General features: G+C 40.0%; 1 protein-coding gene across 3 annotated transcripts; it reads left to right on the top strand.

Moving 5' to 3' along the window:
• The first annotated feature begins 1313 nt into the window (after positions 1 to 1313).
• LOC116323500 (phosphatidylinositol 3-kinase regulatory subunit gamma-like) lies at positions 1314 to 23479 on the top strand. 3 transcript variants are annotated; one of them, XM_031743845.2, is made up of 10 exons: positions 1314 to 1365; positions 1717 to 1858; positions 11236 to 11371; positions 12474 to 12572; positions 14891 to 15071; positions 15562 to 15687; positions 15799 to 16118; positions 16672 to 16746; positions 16882 to 17052; positions 18376 to 23479. In XM_031743845.2, exons 2-10 carry the CDS (start codon positions 1744 to 1746, stop codon positions 18572 to 18574), a joined length of 1422 nt encoding a protein of 473 aa, XP_031599705.1. In that variant the 5' UTR covers positions 1314 to 1365; positions 1717 to 1743; the 3' UTR covers positions 18575 to 23479. The 3 variants fall into 3 exon arrangements, with proteins under 3 accessions (XP_031599705.1, XP_039457098.1, XP_039457099.1); XM_039601164.1 differs by having other exon boundaries at positions 1340 to 1365; positions 1699 to 1858; XM_039601165.1 differs by lacking the exons at positions 1314 to 1365; positions 1717 to 1858 and adding an exon at positions 5111 to 5240.
• Positions 23480 to 24464: the final 985 nt, after the last annotated feature.

Genomic DNA, 24464 nt, shown 5'->3' with positions numbered 1-24464 from the left:
ACGTACAATCTTCCACATTGTAATCTCTGTTGCAATTTATTTCCATCCTATTCACACTGCTACTGACAATTTCCGAAACCATGCAAAAGTGATTTTAATTTGTTTTGTTTCTCCTTATATTTGGCGCCTGTTTGAATTAATCTCACAATGCTATAAACATGAACTAGAAACAGATTTAAAACTTACTTGATATGTATATTTCACCAAGGTCATTATTTAGTGCCAACTATGCTTATTGCTCAATGTTTTTGATTTTGTGAAATCAAAAACATTTTGACTTGTGAAAAGTCAACAACATGTTGAGTCTACATGCATCCAGTAGAACTGTATCTATTAACAGTCTATGTGGCAACTACTAGCTAATTCAGTTAGGATTAGCAAGCAAACATTAATATGTGAGGTGAGCTACTGGCTGCTCACACCAAAGCAGCTCCTCTTTTCTTTTAGGCAGACTCGGCACAGTTTATTCACCATACAATTAACAGTAACTTAAAAGACACTACTAAAAAGCACGTATTTCTAATTTCCAAGTAAAGTTAAAGAGTTTATCTAAGTTCAGAATTTGTAATTTGCCTTTAACTGTTTTCAGCAGTGGACTTGATAACCAGTATGGGGCATAAAAATTGCATGTTTGTGAGTATTAGGTAACAGTTAGGAAAATACGTAATAGCGGATATTTAATATTTACTGGATTACTAATTTGACCTATGTTTTTAAAAATTCTAATCTTCCTGTTTCTAGTTAATTTGCAGAAATTAATAAAGCAAGCACTGGCTCTCAGTCCTTGTTTGACTGGTAGTTATCATGCAGCATGTTATGTCATGCCAAACAGCTGTCAGTGCTGTATGTGTTTTAGCAGCAACAGAAGCTGGTAACATGTAGTCAGACAGACTCAGGCGAAGGTTAGAAACTTAGTGGAAAACCACCGTATTTGTAACTTGCTCTTCGTAGGCTGAGGTAATTTTCCTACTGGCTTTGAAATCCGGCTTCTGAGCTTGCGCAGGGCGCTTTGTCAGCGGTGTATAGAGGACAGAAATGGGCTAACCACTCTTTGAGTAATAAAGGGACGATTAATTATTTGTCAAATCGGCAGGGACGATTAAAAAATTGGATTTCCTAATGGATTAGTTAATGGCAATGAACAAATGAGGGATATTATTATATGTAACGTTAAAGAGCAGTTTATTTACACTAAGTTTTATGTGAATATTTGGTGATATTTTTGTCCTCCCCTGCATGTCGTGTAGGAGTGGGTTTTCCCATCCGTTGTCTGGCTCTGCCTCCGCCAGCCTCCTCTTGTCAGTGCGTTTCTTAAAATGAAACTAGCGAGACGGTGGCACCTGCGGAGGAGAAGCAGAGGGGATTGTATGTAGAGCTGGCATCTACTTACCCACCGTTTAAAGGAAGTCTTTATGTGCATATATATGTAGACAGATAGATGCACACACACATACACATATAGGAGCCTTCATGAAGTTCCCCGAGTTGTTAACAATATTAACATGTCCGAGGGAGCAGTCGCAGCCCGGTGCTTGCTCTACACATTTCGTCTATTCATTTAATTCTGAAGCAGGAATTCAGATAGAAGACTTAGAAGTAAACAGATAGATTAACATCGAGGCATATGACAGGAGCACACGATGATTGTTTCTTTTTTTCTTTTTTAAATACGCCGGTCATTTTTACTTTGTTTAATAGCGTTTTTCTAATACAAAGACTGCCTGGTTAAGCTACAAGAAAGCAATGTATAACACAGTCTGGACGACCAAAAAAGCCGCCGAGGAAGGAGACTGGAGGGACGTGATGATGCCCTACTCCACAGAGCTGATATTTTATCTGGAAATGGACCAACCGCCAGGTAAGCTTCAGGCCGGTGATAGCGGGGAAATGTCTAGTTGGACTGGAGTTAATTAGCTGGAGTGATGTGTGTTTAGGAGCTGTGTGCTTCGGTGTCTGGTGAAATATGCAGAGAAGGTTTCAGATTTCACGTTTTGCTCCTGCTCGTACCGGTCACGCAGTTATGGCTTTGTTTTATTAGGACTTCGCGGGCTTCTGGGCAGTCGTGATGTTTTAGGTACACTCGCTACATTACATAAACTTAGCGCTGTCTTTAGCTGTAGTGAGAAGCAGGTAATTCGGGGACGAAGGAAATAAAATGGCAGTTTACAGCAGCAGTGACAGCGCTTTAAACGCCATAGACTCTTTGTTTCTCGCTGTCCGGTGCACTCGCCACAGCAGTTCTTTTGTACATTAAGATACAGATTTGCGCGATGACACAGTAGCTGCAGTCTCACTGTGGAAACAATAAGTCCCGTGTAGTCCGTACACTGAAGCATCCCCCACTTCTTCTCAGCGTCTGATGGCTATGCAATAGGCCTATGAGAGAATAAAATAGGAGCCAAGGTGACTGAATCTGCTGCTTAACTCATTTTAACTTAACAAAACGAACGTTTGTTGGAGAATTTGGCTTTTGAGACCACCGCGTAAATGTTATACCATCCCTAGATTTGGTATTATTCCGCACTTGAAGTGTGCATTAAACCATTCCGACTGAATCGTTTCAAAATCAGCTGTGCCATGAGCGGGGAAGGGGGAGAGGGGGGATGGGACAAGCCAAGAAACCAAACCAAGAAAATTAATAAAATCTGGAATAAAAACGTCCTGAATATCTCCGAATAATAACGCTCTTCCCTTGGACACATATAGAAGTCTTTGTGCCCATTTCTAGCCAACTGTCACCCACAATTGAATAAGTTTCATTCATTCATTCATTCCTCGGCAATTGTGCCAGTGTCATTCGACTCCCTCCTCTTCCTCCCTGCTTTTCTCCCCTCCTCAATGGATCATGGCGCAGATGTGGGACGTTGTGTTGTTTCCAGGAGGCGCTGTTGAATGCAGTTTGCCTTGTAGATCTTTCTGGTTTTTTTCCGTCTCCTTTCTTTTCCCTCCATGTATCTATTAAGATGCACTATACTCTGCAGCAACCTCACAGTGCCGTGCTGTATCTATCTGTAACATGCTGCAGAGTATTTGGGCTTAGAGCTCACTAGCATTTTACCAGGGGATGCTTGAATATGCACCACATTTGAAGCTTGTGCTGGAGAAAAGTATTGTTTCAGCTACGTTTTCTCTTCAGACCTTGCATTTTGAAGTGCAGTCTGTATTCCTTTATGAGGTAAATTGAAGTTGGCTGGTTCATTATTGCCTCTTTATGCCATGTTTTGTTCCTTCTGTAAAAATATTTTTTTTCTCTTTCAGTTTCTTCTCCTTTGTTGCTGCTGCTCAGTGCATTAGGGATGCAGATGCAAAATTCTGGCCATTTAATGGTGATTCACACATTTAACTGGCCACTGGACCTTGGCTTTTATCGTGCTTAGAGCCATTTCTTTAGGGGTTTCTGTCATGGCACAAAAAATAACAGATTTTTGCTTTGCTCAGCAGACTGTTTCTATCTGACAAAATGTAGTGAACAAGAATGTTTTGGACCATAACAAGACATTGTGTTGGCAATGTCAAACCTTCAGAACAGCATTTGTAAATATGAGTGTTTTTATAGAACAATTTGGTGTTTATAGAGGACAAATAATCCTCTGTTCTTATGTGAGTAGATTTACTGTTTCTGTTGGTTTTAGGTTGTACAGTACTCAGGTTCTTACACCTCTTTTGTCTAAGTGAGCACATCCTGTCATTAGCTAAACCTCTAAGTCTTTCTCACTCCCAGCTCATATTTGTTTTGCTGTGTGCAGATTGCATGTGTGTCTTTGTCTTAACACACGTGATGACAGACATGCCCACAGATGTTTATTATACTGGAATTGAAATGTGAAAGCCTCACTGATATCTACATTGTGTGAAATCCTGTGTGAGTACAGTAGTACTTGTGGTGTGATTAGCACAGGTGGAGTGTCACTGCCATCCCCAGGGGAGGGCAAGGCCTCCGTATCCACTGGCAACTTGGTGTGTGTGAAGCGACACTCTGTGGATGTGGGGTGAATGATGAGTCTCGTGTTTCAGTGGAAAATCACCGGGACATTGTTGCCAAAGGACCATACCAGAGTGCTTTTTGCATGTCTGGGTTCATTTGCAGCACAATGCAGTTCTATACATTCCAGCTCCTCTTTCTTCCCCATAGTTTTTATTCATGTGTACACAGAATAAAAGAAAAAGACCCCTTTGCCAAGACAACAAATCGCATTATTTTTTTATTCATATTGTTCCTTTTCTTTATTTATTTTTGCAGTCTTGATGCTTCCTTGCCCTTCCGCTTTCTTTTTCCTTGCACATGTTAACAAGTTCTTCCTCCCCGCTTTTACCAAGTGCTGCTCATAGGGGATTGTCTGATTGTTGGAGTTCTCACTCTGATATTGTGGCCTCTTTACCTCATATAAAGCATAATTAGATTTCTGTCAGCTGGTGCTGTATAAATAAAATTTAATTTGTTTTGTGTTGAAATGTGAGTCAGTGGAAAGATGCAAAATTATTTTTCAAGTAAACAAATTGCAGCGTTGTCATAGAACTAAACATCAGTATGAGGACATACCTATTCTGTGATAGGACAGAGATGTCTTCTGCTAATTTTCCACCAGTGTAACTTTCCAGACATAGCCCAGTAGAATGTGGTCATTACGTCCAGCACCTATGGTTTTGTCTGCATTTTAAGCCTCTTTTGAAACTGATTCTGGTTGGAGAAGCTGGAAGCTAATTCTGGTTCCAGCTTTTCCCTGCAGGAGAAGCTGGAACCAGAATCAGTTTTGAACAAGGATTGAATTTACTGGAAGATTAGATAAGTTTTGTTTTTATTCTTAGTTTAGGGTTAGTGAATGAATATACACATTCAGTTGCCAGTCACAGTAGAAACTTGTTGATTTAGAGGTGCTGCATTGTTGTGTGTATGACTGCGTGGTGTGATGGACTTGATCTACCACAAGCCTACTCAACCTTCCTCCCTGCCTCCCTCATTTCTTTCTTTCTTTGAGCTTAGCACGCCTTCCCTTGGGGCTGTTCTCTGATTGGCTGAGGGGGCGGGCCTCCGTGCAGGGATTAGCTGGTGCATCTTCTGTCTTTTAGAATGAGCTGTGCTCGCTCTTTTCTTCAGTCTGACGGAGTGGAGAACAGGAGGAGGTGGTGGTGGTGGTAGAGGAGGGAGGAGAGAGAGTGAGTGACAGAAAAAAGGGGGGAGGAGGGAAACAGCTGAGAGAAAACTGGAAACATGCATCTAACGGAGAGTGTGTTGGAGAACGGTAAGAGAGGGAATGAGATTTCTTGTTTTCATGTAGTTCACTTTTTAGTCTCTTCATCCTTTTTATTTTTGCTTTTTTTTTTAATTTAACCTTAGCTTTCTTTGTATCCATGTCATCTGATTTGCATTTTTTTATGCTGCCCTTTCTTTAGTGTTTTCCAGCTTTCCCCCTACACACAGAGCTCCTCCTTCTCTTTTATTGCTCCTGCAGCACCCATAACTTGCAGGAGATGCAAGCGAGCACTGGCATTCATTCATTATTTTGCTCTGTGTGCATTTGTATTTTAAAACTTGGTCACAATCAGTCATCCAAGTGAAAGTCCAACAACAGAATGTCACTGAAAGCAGATTTTTTTTTTTTTTCTGTGGTTCTTTAAAAAGTTATAATATTTTAATATTTAGAAACAGCTGCTCATGCTTTATCAAATTTAAACTTCTGTCTATCTGTCAACTTAAATTTTAATCAGTTTTACTTCTTCAGAAATCTGGATCCTCTTTAGATAGTCTATAAGACCCCATACATCTAACAGATGCATGCACTCACCCTTACCTCATCCAGATGTAGAGCTGTGGAAGTAAAGCAGATTGTGGCGCAGACTGTTTCAGAACACCACATTCATGCCTCCTGCTTTGAGTTTTTAACTGTAGGCTGTGCATTAATTCCATTGCCGTGTATGAATTCCTGTGTCGGTACACATCTTTCAAACCTCAATTTTGCTGCCGTTTCCCTGATCAGCTGGCGTGTGCACTCCTGTCGTTGTTGAACATGCCCCAAGACCCATGCTGAGTTTTCTTTGTCTCAAGTGTATTTATCATGTGTCTGTCCACGCTGACAGTTATTGTTTAGGAGAGCTGCAGGCTTCTGTCAGCATGTACAATGACAACTGATATGGAAGTGTCTGTGCATATGTGAATGTGTGGCTGAGCACTGCTCCTTTGTTTGGTGAGGGGGAGGCTGAACCTACGGTCCCCTTTGTTCACCGTCCCTCTGGCTTCCTCTCAGGGACCTATGCAGTAGTTATGACTAAGGGCTCAGCAGTCTTCGTTATATTGGTCATATTTTTTGAGTCATTATTTTTTTTACAGTTTTGAACGTTTTCCAAACATGTCCATGTGGTTAAGACTGTTCTCCGATTAGTATAATTCTTGCTTATTTAGGACAGAAGGTTTGGATTTTCTACAGGTCTCTGGTCTTAAATTGTCTTATAGACCTTTGCAATCTGGGGCTTGTGTACTGCTTATTTTCTGCTGCGTCCATTGTTATAAGAAACTACCAGATACATTATTAGAGTAATGAGAGACTTAAAGGTGCAGAAATTTTTTAGTCATTAATTTGGTAGAAATGCATTTTGTAGTTGGTGCATTAAGACAGAAATTCTATTATCTCATTGTAACTTCAGTGTTTGAGGTGTTCAAGTAACGTATGCAAAGTGGACACACGTAATAAAGTCAAGAAAAGACTCATTTTATTGGTGATGAGATTGCCTAACTGCAGCTGTGGTGATCCTTCTGTGCTTTTTACATGCTACCCTCTGTGTGGTCCACGACTGCAAGCACACACAGACTCTGATTTTCATGCTTTTTTAAATCAGTTACTTTTTTCTGTTTTCGCAATCTATTTCACTTGTGCATCTGTTTTTCAATGTAAACATAACATGAATTTCCACCCCATCTACCCTTGGAAGTGCACACGTGTAGCATTAGTCTGTAAAGTGCTGACTGAGGGGAACAGTGCAGCTGCAGGACGACAGTTTTGGCAACACTAACCGAGTGCCATGGTGACATGAGAGAGAGAGGAGGGCAAAGAGTTGAATAGTCAGTGAGAAGGGAACAAAGAACAGGAGAGGAAGAGAGGCTACCAGTCTCAGTTTAGGTGGTCTTACAATAAAGCGTGAAGAAAAAGTTTGTAGGATGTAAACTGTTCCTACTATTTTTTTGTTCTTTGAAATGTAGTGTGTTAGTTTATTGGCATCCAAGCATTTGCGTAGATGAGCACAAACTGTCACTCCCCCTCTTTGTCCCCCCCTCGCTCTTTGCTCCATTTGAATTCTCACTACTATCATGTGACAATTAAAACATGACATCAAAGTATTGTTTTCATTGTTTCATTGGTGGCTGTGGCTTTTTTTTGCACTTGTCAGTTAGATATACTAGCATGTCTGTAATTAGCTACAAATCATTTATTGTGTATTTTGCGTGCTCTGCTCCCCCCAGTGGGCAAATGTTGTAGGTTTAAGTCCTCACAGTACTGGAAAAAAATGCCATTTTTTTTCCATAGAAGATATGAATTAAACACATTAGTCACCCCCCACCTAGTGGTGAGTGATATACCCTCAAAATGATATCACAATATTTCAAGAAAATTTGTAATAAACAATATTTCTAATAATATTTAAAAAAAGCTTTTCCAGTGAGCTACTGTCACTGATGTAATACCTCATTTGAAGTGTGATTGTAGTGCTGCAATGTGCCAGCAGCAACCTTATTGTGGAACAGTAGTGACACAGCACAAGTCGAACCTAAGGACAAAAGTTACCGATGTAGTATTTACCATAAACATTTTAACTATAGATTGCTTAAAAATAACTGAAATAACTTAACCTTGTAACTATTTGCTGCTGTGAGTGTTAGCATTCAGCAGACAGTGAGTGATGATGTGCACGTGCACACAGAAGTCCAGGTTTTATTCAGCCCTTCCTCCCATAAAGCGTCTGTTTCTGCTGTCCGTGTGTGGGTGTCTTGTGGTAATTTGTGAGGCCACAGTGTTCCCAAATGCTGCTGACTCTGGCACGTGAGCACTCTGCAGGAGGAGCCCACTCCATTTCAGTACATTCATCAGGTTACTTTCTGTTTTTAAATGACAACTCCCACATCAGTACTCTGTTGAGAGAGTGAGGGAGAGAGAGATTACACTGCTGGTCTTTAAATTGTGTCCAGATGTGTTTGGATACTTGAAAACTTTTGCATGTGTTTGTTTGTTTTTAGTATTATGTGTCATAGTCAGGTTAACTCTGTTTAGCATGCAGCATGGCACCAAACAGGTTTTACAATATGTGCTGGTTTATAACATCAGTATTCAAAAACCAAAACCTCTGAAACTACCGTCACTCCCGTTGGACTGACTGTTCAGTGTGTGAGTAGACTTTCATACTGTTTTACTTGACTTGTCATGCAAGGTGAAATGTTTTCTATATAATACATTTTTTCACACTTAGCAATCAAGTAGAGATTTGAATCCAGGTCTGGCAAAGACGTTGCATGTTAGCGCCACAAATTGCAACACAGAAGTTGAAACAGACTCAGCAATGTTAACCTTTATTTCATGCATTCAGTCTTTTTGTTTTTTGTAAGACTGCATAGTATTTCACAAAATCAGTTAAATATATTGACTTTTCTTCAGTTTGTATTTCCATTTGATACTTAAATTTGTTTAATGACTAAACCTTGTAAAACATTATAGATTGATCCCATTGACCAAAGGCACTCCTGTTATGTTAGTTTTCCTCAAACTGAACTAAGCTTTTTAAGTGACGTAAAAGCGAACATTTGTGGGGGTGGCTGTAGCTCCTGAGGTAGAGCAGGCCATCTACTGATCAAAAGGCTGGTGATTCGATCCCTGGCTCCCCCAGTCTGCATATGTTGGGCAAGACACTAACCCCAAGTTGGTCTCCAATGCATCCATCAGAGTATGAATGTGTGTGAATGGGTGATTGTGGCATGTTGTATAAAAGGCTTTGAGAGCTCTGGGAGAGTAGAAAAGTAAAAAATACATAGGAATCGGTCCATTTATAAAGAAGCACTTAATAACAAGACAACAACCTATTTTTATAGCAAAACCTTTAAGTTATGGATTTATACAGCTTGAGCTTCATAATCGTTGAAAACCAAAACACAATGGGAAGAATGCAAGTCAGAGTTTCTGTCAGAGTTCTCAGTCAAGTTTAACAGTCTTATGATGCAATGACAATGGCTACAAACAAATGAGTGGAAGGACCAGAGTTCCCCATTACAAACCTAACAGGAGAGTGAATTTAATGACAGGAGAAACTATGAAAACATGAGGGTTTCCACATTTAACAAACCTCCACATTTCTGCTGAGCCCCTGAACACTCACATGAAAGTTGACCTGTGTGTGTGTGGGTGTGTGTGGTTTCTGACATAAGGCATAATTACTATGATATATGGGCTCTTCACTTGTGATTAATAACCATGCAGTCACCAGCTGCACTGCTACGGTGTTTATGTGGTGTGGTTATGAGTACAGTTCCTGTGCATCATTTGCATAAAGAGAATGTTAAGGATTGAATCGAAAATTCAATGTGAATGTGGTAACTTTTGTACGTGGCGATGTAGGAATTTCAAGAGAGATAAGATATACCTTTATTAGTCCCACAAGGGGAAATTTCATGTTAAGGCTGCCGACCTATTGCACGCAATGGCGGCGGCATCTTACCCTCCGACCATACATACGTTACACAAAAACATCACATGGGGAAGACAGGTCAGAGAGGTATAACAATGGAAAATACACCACATGAGGAAAGATAAGGAGAAAAAAATAACTCCCCCCAGACTGAGCTCCAACAGGGAGATCAGTTTGAGAACAGAAAAAAAAACACGTCTGCACATAGCACATGAAAAAACTCTTAATACACCAAAGAAACATATGACAAGCAACAGGGGTGGGTAAAGGGTAAGAGACAGCCAGTGTAGACAGTACATCCGGGCCTGCAGCATAAGCGCTGGTCTCCTTGATCCACCGTCAGCATCGGAGGGGAATAAGCATCGAAGGCGTTTGGAGTGGGGGGATGAGTGTACATCTGCATGTGTATATATGTCTGTGTGCGTGTGTGTGTGTATGTCCAGAGTTCAGCTGAGACAGTGTCCTTCGCCCTGCCAGGCTAAGTAAACAGTCTTCCAGACAACCCAGGTGGCCTTGCATAGAATGGGAAGAACAGTCAAACCACAGTCGTTATCAGGGTGTTGTTGTTCAGCTCCAGCCTTGAGACCGCAGCTGGCGCCGAAGGGGTATCCGCATGAAGTGATGGTGGTTTTTACTTTAGTGCGAACAGCTCATATGAATTTCAAAGCTGTTCTAACAGTCCAACACTGGTCTCTCACTCTCCTGTTGGAGAGCTGTGAGCTTCTCCATGATGTGATCCAATTTGCGCTCAGAGGTGTTATTCCGAGCGAGCCCCTCCAAGATGTAATCCAGTTTGCACTCAGGTCTTATTCTGAGTATTCACGGCAGCTGTAACCTTCTCCAAGATCTTATCCATGCTGCACTCAATGAGCCCATTTTGAGAAACTCACGCCTCGTCCCATCGTTTCAGTCCCAGTGGGGCAGCCTTGTGGGGGTTTGAACAGCCGGTTCCGCTTTCTTAATTCTTCGATAAGTCAGGGCCAAGCCAGCTCCGATCAGCAAGAACCCTGTTATCATGGTTCCGAATAGGTAGATATCTTCAGCACTCAGGCTCACCCAAGCCCAGACTTCTCGTTGAGAAAAGGGTGTCAATTACATTCAGAGACCAGTTGATCAAATCCATAATTCCTCTTTTAGGTTTTAGAGAACAGACTGTGAGAGAGTGTTCCAGGGAAAAGTAATACAAAAAACACGAGACTAGACGAGGACATAAGAGGCTAAGCAGGGAAGCTAAGGGAGAGGAGGAGGAGGAGGAGAGGAGAAAAGTGCGACCGCCTTCGTCAAGAGCAAGAGAATGCGATAACTCGAATACGGTGATGTCAGATTTTGAAATTGATACAATAAGTGTGTCTACTAGGAGGCTGCGAGGTACCATGCATTTTTGTGTATGGTTGTGCAAAGTAGTATTTCTAAATGATAAAGTGATCAACACTCTGTCTGCAGCTGTAGACTGATGGTTGAACTGCAGGGCTGAGGGCAAGTTATACTGTATGCATATATCATGTACATATGAACTGTTGTACACAGTAATTGTAATACTTGTTTTTTGTTTGTTTGTTTTTTTTTTCCTAGCCCTTCCTCCAAAGCCAACCAAGCCTCAGCAGCCCTCCTCGGTCGCAATGGCAGGGGGCAGCAGCAATGTCGCCAAGGATGGAGGAGCAGGAGGCTCCTTACAAGAGGCCGAATGGTACTGGGGTGACATATCCAGGTAGCAAACACTGTGTTATTGACAGAAAAATCTGTGAGAGCTTAACACAGATCAAGTGACATTGTTAGGTTACATGAAATGTAGATGTTTTGTAAGGCTTGGCCCCTCCCCCAGCAACACAAGACCTGCACTGACACAAACTAAAGGCATGTTCTATGTGCAGACATGGTCAGCACATTTTAGACATCTTAAAAAGCAAATATGGGTATTATCAGTGCTTTACCTGTTGTCAGAGAACAAAATAATAGGAGTTGTAGTTGTGCCACAGTTGGTCAGTGTCTGACATTGATGTTTGTTTGGTTCTAAGCCACCAACATGTTAAAGAGTCTCAAAATGACCAGTAACACTTATTTTTCATTAGGGTAAATATTATATTTGTCATTATTGTCTGGTAGCTTTGGAATTAGCATTTCCTGTTTACCATGTTGTTTAGCATGTTGTTTAGCATCAATTGAATCTTAACTTAGAGTATCAGGTTATTATTCTTTGTTAGACATCACAGCACTGTCTGTCCATCTATGCTGCAGGACAACTTTGACAGTGAGCTTAAAGTCTATAGCGACAGTAGGGGTAGGGCTCCACAAGTTAAAGACTGCAGGATAGAGTAGAGTTTTCTATATGCTTTATGTCATACTCAATCATATTAGTCAACTATATGGTGTAATTTTATGTTTCTTTGGTTCGTTTGTTTGTTTGTTTTATATGTCGATATAAAACAAACCAGAGATAATTGACAAGTTTATTTCTCAGCTAGGTAAATTGTCTTTACTGTTAAGGTCACTGCTTTACTTTAAGTGCAGGTTAGCTGTTAGCCAAAATCCACACACAGTGATAACCACACCTACAGTGCAGACAGTCAGTCTGCCACTCACGTACTTATCCTCAGCTGAGACACTGCTGGCTAGGATCACCCCTCCCTGCACTGCTAATTGACGGATTGTTTACGTTGAGGTGTGTGGTTATAAAGAAAGTTCTACTCGCCTGCCACTGATAATTGAAGGCAGACTTTTCCAAATGAACACCATCTGTGCATGGATCACTCAACCAAGTCAAACACCCTTTTTTTTTTTTTCTCTGTTTCCCTTATCTATTTTGTCTTCAGGGAGGAGGTGAATGATAAGCTCAGAGACATGCCTGATGGGACTTTCCTGGTTCGGGACGCGTCTACTAAGATGCAAGGCGACTACACGCTAACGCTAAGGTAAAGCCACTACACACAGACCTTTATGTCTATATCAGAGCATCTGAATGATGTGTTTTAAACCGCACAAGAATTTCTACAAGCTCGAGAGTAGTACAGCACTTCTGATCCGCTTTAATGCCGTTTTCCTTTAGTTAACTGCAAGAATGTAGACTTGAGATGGTTCCTATAAGTGCTTTGTGGATAATAAAGAATAGTAGAGCCTTACCTGCCTTCTGGACATATTTTAAACTCATACTGCCATAGTCAGAGCATGCTGCTGCTATTATTATTTTGTTTTTTGTTGTTTTTTAGCATTGCATAGTAATAGTGGACAATTTTAGGTTTGATTTTTGGGCAGGGTTGGTCATACACTGCTCTAAAAGAATGAAAGGAACACTCCTTAATCAGAGTATAGGGTCAAGGCAGTTAAACTTCTGGGAAATTGATTTGGTCATTTAAGTAGCAGAGGGGGTTGCTTGTCAATTTCAGCTGCTTTGATTTGAATGAAATTAACTACAGGTGCACTAGAGGGGCAACAATGAGAAAATGCCCAAAAAGAAGAATGGGTTTATAGGCATATTTTCCACCTCATCTTTTCTGATCGTTGTTTTTGTTTGGCTAGTGTCAGTGTGACTACTGGTAGCATGAGATGATACCAAGTCCCCTATGGAGGGTTAGGGTCCAACTCCTCCAGGATGACACATCAGTGTGTACAGTTGCTAGGTTTGCTGTGTCTCCCAACATCTCAAGAACATGGAGGACATTAGTGTGAATGTCTCTGGCCCAACAATCAGAAATGGACTTCACTGCTTGCACCGTGGAGTCTGAGCTGGGCTTTTCAGGTTCACCCTGAGTGCCTGTAACATCAGCATGACTAGTTTAGTGGTGGGTCAGTGATGGTCTAAACAGCCGAACCTAAGGAGAGATTGACAGGCCTCCACTGTGTGGGCAACAGCACACTGAGTGCCGTTTGGCATCAGGATGAAATCCTCGGACCGCTTGTACAAGCCCCCAGGACCCTACGCTGGTGCAGTGGGTCCTGGGATCCTCCTGGTGCTTGACAATGCTCAGCCTCATGTGGCAAGAGCTTGGTGGCAATTCCTGAAGGATATCATTCAATTCAGTTTTAGTTATATAGGACGAAACCACAGCAGTAGCCACCTGAAGTCGTTTTATAGGATGAAGGAATTGATACCATGGTCATGCTTGCCTGACCTAAATCCAACGTGGCTGGGTCGCACCTCAGACTGTCCAGGAGCTTAATGATGCCCTGCTCCAGATCTGAGAGGAGAGTTCCCATCCAACACCATCTGTCAACTGATTTAGGAGCATGCCCCGATGTTATCAGGCATGCATAGAAGCACGCGGAAGCCATAAAAACTGGGTATCATTTTTAGTTGCTGCAATAAAACTGACTTGCCGACTGCGTCATTTTGTTACTTTGAATTCATCCTCTGAAAGCTGAGAATTTTCATTTTCATCAAAGCGCATGGTATCCTTTTGTTCCCAGCAGATTACCCAGTCTATATCAGTATAGAAATTAGCGTGATTTTTTCCCCCCACTGAGATCTGATGTGTGGTTTGATGGAATAGAATACATACTTAAAATGAATTCTTTTCTACCTCTGTGTATTTTTTGTTTTGTTTTGTTTCACTGTGTGTCCCATGATAACTCAGTCTGAACGTAATCTTAATGACTAGTTCATTTTATGACTTTCAGACAGAGATGAATAAAACCTATCAATGATATCAACTGACAGCAGAACAATTCAGTACACTAGCATAGGATAAGTATGTTTGTTTAGGAAATACATTTTTAACTTGAATTATTTAGTATAATTCTCTGTTTAATCTTTGTATGATTATTTCTTTTCAAACCTGGTGACATATTTTAGCCTTGTGTTTCAGTTCTACCTTCTTTCTGCTTTACCATCAGCTAAACTTTAACATTTCAGAGTAATGATCAACAATAAGACTAAAATAGACTCTGTTGAAGTGTTTTTTTGTTGTTTTTTTTAGGGGCAGGGCAGGAAATAGGAAGCCATTCTCTGAGGCATAGTTTAGCAAAGAGTGTTTGGTGGCTAAGATGTGATTTTTTTTTTTTTTTTTTTTTTTTTTTTTTGGAGGGTCATTAATCTCAAACGGGCAGATCAGGAAAAACCAAAGATCCCGCCTGGGAGTCATACCATGCCCAGGTGTCATAGAAGCTATAGTGTATAAATATTTGTACACCACATCTTCAAATGTTTGAAGACGTGTATATAAATTGAGAACCTGTCTGTTTTAGAATGCATTGCCTGTCTCTTTAAGCCTTTGTTTGTTATTCTGTTATTCAGGAAAGGGGGCAATAACAAGCTGATAAAGATCTACCACAGAGATGGGAAGTACGGCTTCTCTGACCCCCTGACTTTCAGCTCAGTGGTGGAGCTCATCAGCCATTACAGACATGAGTCACTGGCTCAGTACAACACCAAGCTGGATGTCAAGCTCATGTACCCCATCTCCCGCTTCCAGCAGGTACACTCCCTCCTCATAATCTTTTGATAGTTTTCCTAACAGTATCCTCTTGAACACCACCAACAAACCTTCCCTGTAATACCCACTGACTTGCTCTTAGTGTTTCCACTTTAAACTGCAGCAGCAGCTACATGATACCTGCTCACTGAAATGTTGCCCTTTTGGCTGGCTCCTATGACACACTCAATTGCACGCACCAGTGATGAAAGGGCAGGTTTAGCCAGTCATTACTCAGAACTATGCAAGATTAGCCAGAATGCACACCTGGGCTTACACCTGGGGCATTGTGGGTGGTTTATTAACGAGCCTGTTCAGGAGTCACCCTTGGTAAGGAGAACAGGGGTAATGGGAATAAGTGTGTGTGCATGCATTTTTGTTTTTCCCTTTGGCCTTTTATTACAAATGGCTTTTGATTTTACTCTCCAGCTTTTTCCTTGTCAGTTTCTGCAAGTCACTGTCTCTAATGCTCCTTTCTCCGACTCACTCTCAGGACCAGCTGGTGAAGGAGGACAACATCGATGCAGTGGGGAAGAAGTTGCAGGAATACCACAATCAGTACCAGGAGAAAAGCAAAGAATATGACAGACTGTATGAAGAGTACACCAAGACATCACAGGTATATTCATACTCATGTCTAACAAATGCGTTGCTTTTTTTGCACGTCTGTTTTTTGTTTGTTTGTTTTTGGGGCTTTTTTGGTGTGTCAACTACTCATCTTGTCCTGCAGGAGATCCAGATGAAGCGAACCGCTATTGAAGCCTTCAATGAAACCATCAAGATTTTCGAGGAGCAATGCCACACGCAGGAGCGCTACAGCAAGGACTACATTGAGCGTTTTAGGCGTGAGAGCAATGATAAAGAGATTGAGCGCATCATGATGAACTATGAAAAGCTTAAATCTCGCCTCGGAGAGATCCACGACAGCAAGGTGCGGCTGGAGCAGGACCTAAAGACGCAAGCCATGGACAACCGGGAGACAGACAAAAAGATGAACAGCCTAAAGCCTGATCTCATACAGCTCCGCAAAATCAGGGATCAGTATCTAGTGTAAGTATACAAAGACGAGAGAAAAACACGAGCAATGGCATTAGTACAGAAAGCAGGTCAAAGCAGGTCAGCATTAAAAACCTACTGACCTGGAACAGGATCCTGGTTTTCATGTGTTTATATTGTTCATGCTGTACATCTATGGGATGGCTACACACACTTGAAAGTCAAATGGGGAGTTATTAGATGTGGTCGAAAAAAACTCAAACGTCAGAGGAATCATTTCCACTGAAATAATTGTTTTTTATTATTTTTCTGTTATTGTCATATGGACATAAAAGAAACTCTGACTCATTGTTGTTCTAGAGCCAAAAGCACATCAAGTGACTCAATCAGAAACTTGTTTTAGTTTAGGGAAGGTCCAGTTCAACTCGATACCAGAGTGCCTGCTTTATTTCCAGGAACAAGTTAAGCAGTGTTTCAGCAGAACATCCCAAATTATTCTGTGAGGACATTTGCCAGTTTCAGTCTTGTGCCTGTTCACTATAACGTAAACAAATTTCGAACAGATTCCTAGCAGTAACAATGCTTCTCTCTCTCTACTTCTCTTTAGCTGGCTCAATCATAAAGGAGTTCGCCAGAAACGAATTAATGATTGGCTGGGAATCAAGAATGAGAACACAGACGAGTGAGTCTCTACTTGCTTTGCTGCAACCCAAACACTGTTACTTTACTTACATAGAGCAACTGTTCATTTAAAGAGCAGAAAATATTATTTCTTTGGTGCAATTTCTCAATGTATTGCATATGTATGTGGTTGCAGAGGTTACTTTGTGAGTGAGGAAGATGAGAACTTGCCTCACTATGATGAGAAGAACTGGTTTGTGGGGGATCTGAACAGGACACAGGCAGAGGAGCTGCTCCTGGGGAAGCCAGATGGAGCTTTTCTTATCCGAGAAAGCAGCAAAAAAGGGTGCTATGCCTGCTCTGTAGTGTGAGTACATGCAACACATGACTGAAGTGATGTGCGTCTTACTTTACATACCCATACTTTCTGAAGTCAAGAGTGACATTTTTGTCTTCCTTTGTTTGTACACAAGGAGAAAATGTATGTTGGGACACCTTTCAAAATATTGCACATCGAGACAAACACCAGTGCCAACAACAACATTAGGCATTCGTATTATATACATAAGAAGTTGTTAAAATAGAATCAGAAGTTAGAATAAACCTACAACTTTTACTTTTATTTACTCTCAGGCTTTTTAATAGCACCATGCTTTTGCAGCACATCTTTAAGACACAAAATATTTGAATGCTTCAGAAAAGAAGCTGATTATTTTATTGCAGATGATGATAGGGTTTTTTAAAGTCTGCGGCACACTGTGATTCTACACTATGCGTTTGAGGGAACCGAAAAAACAGTTTTGGACACACAACTGTGGTAGAGGTGGGCGATATGAGGAAAATGTAATGCGCAATATTTTTTAGCTATATCGCGATACACGATATACATCGTGATATGTCTTGACCCCCATTGGTACTGTGGGCAAAGTGTGCCGCATAGAAAATCTTCCAGTTCAGACAGGGGATTAATGATGCGTTCACAGCATGTAGGAGGAAAAAAAACTCACAGTGAATTACATGCTGATTGCTTTCTATTTCCATGGCAACCTGTAGTCGATGGTTACGATAAAGCCACTTATATGTCCATGTCTATATATTTAGACTGAACCCAATAACATGGTAACTTTGTAAAAGTCAGTTTAAAAGCATGCTATAACAAGATAATAGAAGAGCCAGAGGCAGAAGCATGTTAAAGTACAAAATATGTTTTAAAATGCAGAGATTTGATCTTTTAAAGTAGTGTTGTTGTTAGCTGTTGTCTTCCCCCAACCCACACTTTTGTTAGATACTGAGTGAACTCTGAGAACAGGAGGGTTTGATTCCAAAATGTTTATTTTTCTTAATGTCAGTATTGACTAAGAGGCTTCCTCTTGGGAAGGAGTAGTTTGAGAGAATTAATGGAAAAGGTCATTTTTCATGGAACCAACTACTGAAACCACCAACAAGTCCACTGACTCAAAACTCTTAAATCACTACACTAAATTAACATTTGAAAAAATACTGAATGTAACTAAAATAATGAAACTGATATGATTTCCATAATTTTATTTTATTTTTTTATCCCTGGGAGTTTAGTAGTAGAACAAAGCTAGTTGGAAGAAACTGAAAATGCAGAAAGAAAGCACTGAATGACAAATAAGTAACCTCAAAAAGGTCTTAACTAAAGTACCTCTCCTGTGTGTCTCCTAAGTGTGGAAGGGGAGGTGAAGCACTGTGTCATCTACAGTACACCACGTGGCTTTGGCTTTGCTGAGCCATACAACCTCTACAGCAGCCTGAAGGACCTGGTGCTCCACTACCACCAGACCTCCCTGGTGCAGCACAATGACTCACTCAATGTGCGCCTAGCCTACCCTGTCTACGCACAGATGCCCTCTGGACGAAGATGAACCCCAACCAACGATGCTAAACAACTACCCCCAGAAGGACGACACATTTTACCGTCTTCAGGATAAAGGAGAAAAGGGAGTGTTATGAAGCGTGGTGGTGGTGGTGGTGGTGGTGGTATTGGTTGAATTACAAAACAACCCTGTATCCAGACCTGATGAACATCGATACAATTTTAACATTTGCTGCAACACACACATCAGCCACCTTGGAGTTATATATTTTTACAAGAACAATTTTGGAGGGCATTCTTTCTAAAGACTGCTTGATTTGCACAAGGAAGTTTTAAATGTTTGTGAATGTGAAAACAAAAGTGACCGAAGGAAGGAAATGAAGTAGGAGACGTCAGAGTTTCAGGTTGATCCCGCTGCTACCTAAACTCCAGCTCAGACTTTATACCAGAAACTCAAAACTACAAGAATGACAACAAAACATTCCCATCAGACTTTTTCTTTGTTCCCATCATTTTTCCTCCCTTTTCTTTTCATCAGATGGTGTAACTTTGAAATATATTTTTGGAGATTTTTTTTAAGAGGTTTCCTTTTGTTTTCACTTACTTTGAAATGATGTCAAGAGTCTGTTCTCTGTCCCTCTCCATACAAAAAGATAAAACGATGTAGCATAAAAGACAAAGCATTAGGTGTTCCTTTATAGAGAGAGTAGACTGCTGCTGCTGAGGGATTTGGGGGGAGGGGGGTGCACAAGTGACACAGAAGGTTTTTGTTTTTTTTTAGTCTCAAAGACTAAAGCCTTGCTTGTATAAACTAAGTGTTTTGTTTTTATTATTGTTTTTTAACATTGCTTTTTATTATAGTCCTGTGAAAAACTATTTGTACCACCCTTTTTTTTTCTTTTTTTCGGGGGGGGGGGGCATGTCACACTTAAATGTTTCAGATTATCAAACAAAAATTACTAAATATCCAAGTAAGTGCAAAATGTAGTTGTTAAAATAAGTTAATTTATTAAAGGAAAAAAATATTCAAACCTACATGTCTCTATGTTCAAAAAAAAAAATAAAAAAAAATTGCCCTCCACCCTTGCTAATTCATGAGTTTACTGCCAGATATGGAAGTTTGTGAATTAAAGTGAATTAGAAAAAAAAAAAAAAAGCAAGACATCATGCTACGATCTAAAGGAACTTGAACAGATGAAAAACAAAGTCACTGACGTCTGTCTGTCTGGAAAGGGTTACAAAGACATTTCTAAGGGAATCCAGCGAACCATGGTGAAAGGTTGGAATAGTGAACCTCATGAGTAGCCATCCTGCCAAAATTACTCCAAAAGCACATCAACGACTTAGTCAGGGGTTCTTAAAAGAACTGCATGTAAAGTACTACAGACGTCACTTGCTTCAGTTCAGGTCAGCATGTATGATTCACTAATAAAACAGGGCAAAAATGGCATCTATGGGCATGTTCCAGGCCAGGAAGGTTTGAATAACTGCTTTTTTTTTCCTTGAACATTGAAGTATTTTAGAACCTGCATTTTGCATGTTCTAAGACACCCATTAGTCTAAGATTAAAACTTGCAGGCTCTGAAACATGAAAGCGTGACAAATGTGTTTTTGGAAAAAAAAATCAGGAATGGGAAGAATACTTTTTCACACCACAGTATGTGTAAATGGCAACAAATCACAACCAGAGACCAAAGTTGGTGTGAAGGGGGAGGATAAAGCATCTGTTGGGTTTTTCTTTCTTTCTTTAATTTTCCCATCTTTGGTGAATGCAAATGGGTGAAGATAAGCAATGATGTGTTTAAGGCCACACATAAAAATGAGTTTCAGGCCGTGTGCTTTAGCGACAAATAGACTTTTTTTTTTTTTTTTTTATAAACCAAAGGGTACATGAACCCCACAACCTTCAGAGCACTTAAACAAGCTCCATTTGTAATCTCAGCGCTAACAAAGTTTTGGCTTTGTACACCAAAGGGGATGAGTCAAAGGAGGTGTAATTAGCAGCTAAAGCTACATGGCATCTTTTGGCTAATTTCTAAACCCCCAATTTTTTTTTCTTCTCCTGAGACAAACTGATAGCTGAAATAAATGGAAACATTTTTGCTTAGTTTTCTCCAAGCTCTTTCTTTTTTTCATGCTTCAGTGTAAAGGTAAAGCATAATCAGCCGGCCTAGCTGCTTACAAACTGTGATAATGGTGACACTAAATCCACAGCACATTAGTGTGAATTTACCCTATGCAAAAATGATTTCATTTGCATTACCTGTGATAAATTTGTGCCAATTTGCTTCTTTGATATTATCTTTCTATATAATTGGGACGTGAAAATTTCACTTTGAATTTGGTCTGAAGACAGCATAAGGCACATTAAGGTTAACTGGTAAAGGGTTCCTTTCCCAGCCTTTGAAAGGCTAAGCTTGGTGAAAAATGTTGCCATAAAAGCTGAAACCCATTTTATGTGTGGTTTAAACAAAGAAAAGAGCTAATGCAATGTGACTGTAGGCTGAAAAACTGGGGTGTTTTTGTTTGAACGCCTTCAGAAAAAAAATATATAAGCTTTTACTAAATGTTTATGTATAAAGAGCACAGGCACACAAAGTCCTGTCCTGAGCTGAAGATACAGGCTTTAGAAGAAAATCTGAAAACTTGAAAGAACGTGCAATCTAGCTTTGTGTTTAATGTAGTTCAGCAGTTAGTGTGAGATGCACTAAAGTTGGAGATAATCACAGTTAAGCTGCTGGAGTGAAATTCCCTTTCTGTCTGATTGCTGATAGTGTTTGGCTTTTATTTAAACCCAAAACAACATGCTCTGTGCATGACTTTCTAACCAGTGGATCCACTTTCTGTCAATGACTTGATAAAAAGAAAAATATCTTCAAACACTGAGGAGAGCTACAATACACGACCAAGTTAGATTCTATTCCCCCAGAAAATGAATACACAGCACAGTAAAGCATCTTCTCATAGTGATCAAGTTGACTTATCACTGCCTGACTGATAATATGGAGCTTTTAAAAGGTCGTAATGGAAATCAAAGCAGAGGTGTGATTCTCAATTCACTCTAATCTTAAAACTAATCACACTGGTTAGGCATTAGCTTCTTTTTTTTTTTTAAACTGGAAAGGGCATCTCATAAAAAAAAAAGAAAAGGTTACAAAGTTAGACAAAGCACCCCTCTCTCTTATTGTCATCTTTAAGATTTTCCCAGTTTGATAAGCTTGGCCACAAACACACAGAGAGACCAAGAAAAGTGTCCCATTTTAGAAAGAGTGCTATTGTTTGGAAAGTGCAAAGGAATTGTGATGAAATCATAGAGCCTTGTTTGTGCCCACTGTGTGTTTATCTCCAGCCATCTCTGTCTTCTTCAAACTATTGGAGTCTGCTCACTGTTATCTACCATAACCCTCCCTCCATTACAGCCCACTAGTCTGCTGACAATAGGTAGATGAACTGGGAGAAGTGAGGTTTGTGGAGCTGAAAGCCATGGGTAGTGAAAGTTTCTCTTTCTTCTTTTTAAAACTACAGAATGAATTGTTTCAAATTTTTAAGTGTGGCAGTATTCAATCTAAATGTTCTAAGGCTTATCAAGAAGGTGTAAACCTGCTTCAGTAAATCTCTTAAGACTGAAAGTCTGTTTAGTTTCCACACAAATTCACAAGTAGTCATAATGGAATAAAATGGAAGTGTATATAGAAATCACTTCTCACTGCTCAAAAGTTACACAAAAGCAAACTGGCTCAACTGCTAAATTGTATGTCATGTCTGACAGACCACTTCAAAAAATTGGTGCCAAATTTACTTGATCTATCAGCCCAAGTTTTTCAGTTCAGCTAAGAATAGCAGCCATAAGTAGAAACCCAACGTAACTTTTGCAGCATGAAGAATTTGGGGAGATTAGCTGTGTCCTGTTTCAGGGGCTTTTTGTAATATACAAGTTTTAAGACACTGCTGCAGTGGGAAGGAGTTTCTCAGGCTTATATGTGCGTTTCTGTAGATCTTTGGATTGTTGGGCTTCCAGTTCTATTGCAAACTATGTATTTTGCAGTTTTGCAATTGTATAAATTTAATGAGATTTTAGATTTATTTTTTTTTTTTTTTTTGCATCTTATTGTTTTAGTTTGGTATCAATGTTTTTGTTTACTGTCCGTAAGTATCTAATCTTATTATGGCCATATTGTGAGAATTTACAATTACACTGTGGTGAATCTTCTGCAAATGCTTTTTTGCAGAGGTGCAGGTTTAGCCTTCCCTTTTTCAAATCAGCCTCTGAACTGGACACGGCCTCAGAGCTTTGCTTTCTTGGATTAAGTCACAGGTTATCTTTGCTTTTTACATGGTGGTTGTCAGTGTAATCTTGAATGTACAGCGAGGTTGGTCCAGTGTGTTTTCATTTGTTTTCTTAATCCGAAGCACCTCAGTCACGTTCATCTAAAATCAACACATACTATTGCTAACTCTCAAGGTGCTATCGGGAATGCAGGCACATTTGATTCGACAGACTTTTTCTATCATAGTTTCTGGTCATTAACCCTCAGGTCTTTTTTCCAAGTTTACCGTAGAAGCTACCACACAACAAAGCCAGCGTTTTGAGGGGAAAAAATCAGGTTAAATCAGGGTTCTTGTGCATGGATACTTCAGTCACTCATCAATTAATGTAGGCCCATGACTTTGACTTTTTAAATGTCCCACCTTTAACAGTCTTGTACATCATCGGTTCCCATAATTAGATGCAGCATCATCACCAAATGGATGTCATGGTCTTTCTTTCCCCTCAGTCAACATACGGTCTAGGTTTTTGTTTGTTTAGGTTTTTTCCCTGTTACCAGACTTTTGTGTTTTGCATAGGGAACTCAAACATCCCTAAGTCTATTACTTGAACTGTATTGCATTGCTCACTGTTGAATGTCTTTATATAAAATGATACATTTATTAAAGAAAAAATTTAAAAAGCAAATAGTTCCCTTTTGTTTTCTGGTGAGCAGGGATGAGGTTTGTAGTGTATGTACAGTATTTGTTACAGGCAAATGTAGAGCTACTTTGGGAGGGAAGAAGGTGCCATTTGAAACTTTTCTCAGATGTGTTTCGATTGTCACATAGGGCTTGACTGAAATTGCACACATTTACTGGTGATGTCTGCGTATGCATCCAGAGTCACATTTACAGAGATGTCATATATATGATATATCTTTATATGTATATAGAGTTTAAAGGAGTAACAGTTTGAAGGGTTGTTTTAGTCGCCGTTTGACCATTCCCCCCCCCCCTCAAAACACATTAACGCCAAAGATTTAAGTTCTTGATGTTTGTTGATGATTGGAAAAATGAATGTTTCAGTAATAGAAACAATTTTTTACGTCCATTGCATTGATGGTATCACGACTCACAAAATAAAATCATAGTGTGAATGACCATCCCATACTGCTTGGTAGGATTGTTGGATTGTCCATCAGTTCAGTTTTTGTGAGTTGAAACGTGTCTTTTTGTTTGTTTGTTTGTTTTTGTGGCATATCAGGAAAGATCCATCTTTAGTCCGTGTTCATTGATCTTCCGATTGTAAATGAATCAAAATTATTGTAATCTGCGTTTGCCAGTTTATGAAGTTCAGTCTTGTTTAAAGTTTTTTTTTTTTCTTCATTTGGAAAGTGTCCTGCAGAAATCAAGAACAAATGTTCCTACTGGAATGTCAGATTCAGACACAAGAAATTGATCCCAAAAAGACAGAACTCATGAAATTTACTTTTTAGCACTACAAGCATTTGACTTAACTTAAGAGTGGGATGTCTTGTCTCGCTATAACCCCTCCCCCGGCCACCACCCAGATGTTTTTTTTAACCATCACAAATAATTAAATTATTTCTGCAGGATTGTTCTCACTTTTTGTATCACTAAACAATTACATGCAATATTCCCTTTTTTGTCAGTCAGGGGTTCACGTTGCA

Source organism: Oreochromis aureus, linkage group 17, assembly GCF_013358895.1.
Source record: "Oreochromis aureus strain Israel breed Guangdong linkage group 17, ZZ_aureus, whole genome shotgun sequence".
NCBI classification, from domain to species: Eukaryota; Metazoa; Chordata; class Actinopteri; order Cichliformes; family Cichlidae; genus Oreochromis; species Oreochromis aureus.
Note: the sequence above shows the minus strand (reverse complement) of the source record. Positions and strands in the feature narration are given on the sequence as shown.

What these genes read in the sequence shown, in the direction of transcription:
- LOC116323500 (XM_031743845.2), top strand. Translation starts at nt 1,744, where the DNA reads ATGTATAACACAGTCTGGACGACCAAAAAAGCCGCCGAGGAAGGAGAC. An exon ending in GGAAATGGACCAACCGCCAG is followed by an intron (nt 1,859 to 11,235) that starts GTAAGCTTCAGG and finishes TTTTTTTCCTAG; the next exon opens with CCCTTCCTCCAAAGCCAACC. An exon ending in TACTGGGGTGACATATCCAG is followed by an intron (nt 11,372 to 12,473) that starts GTAGCAAACACT and finishes TTTTGTCTTCAG; the next exon opens with GGAGGAGGTGAATGATAAGC.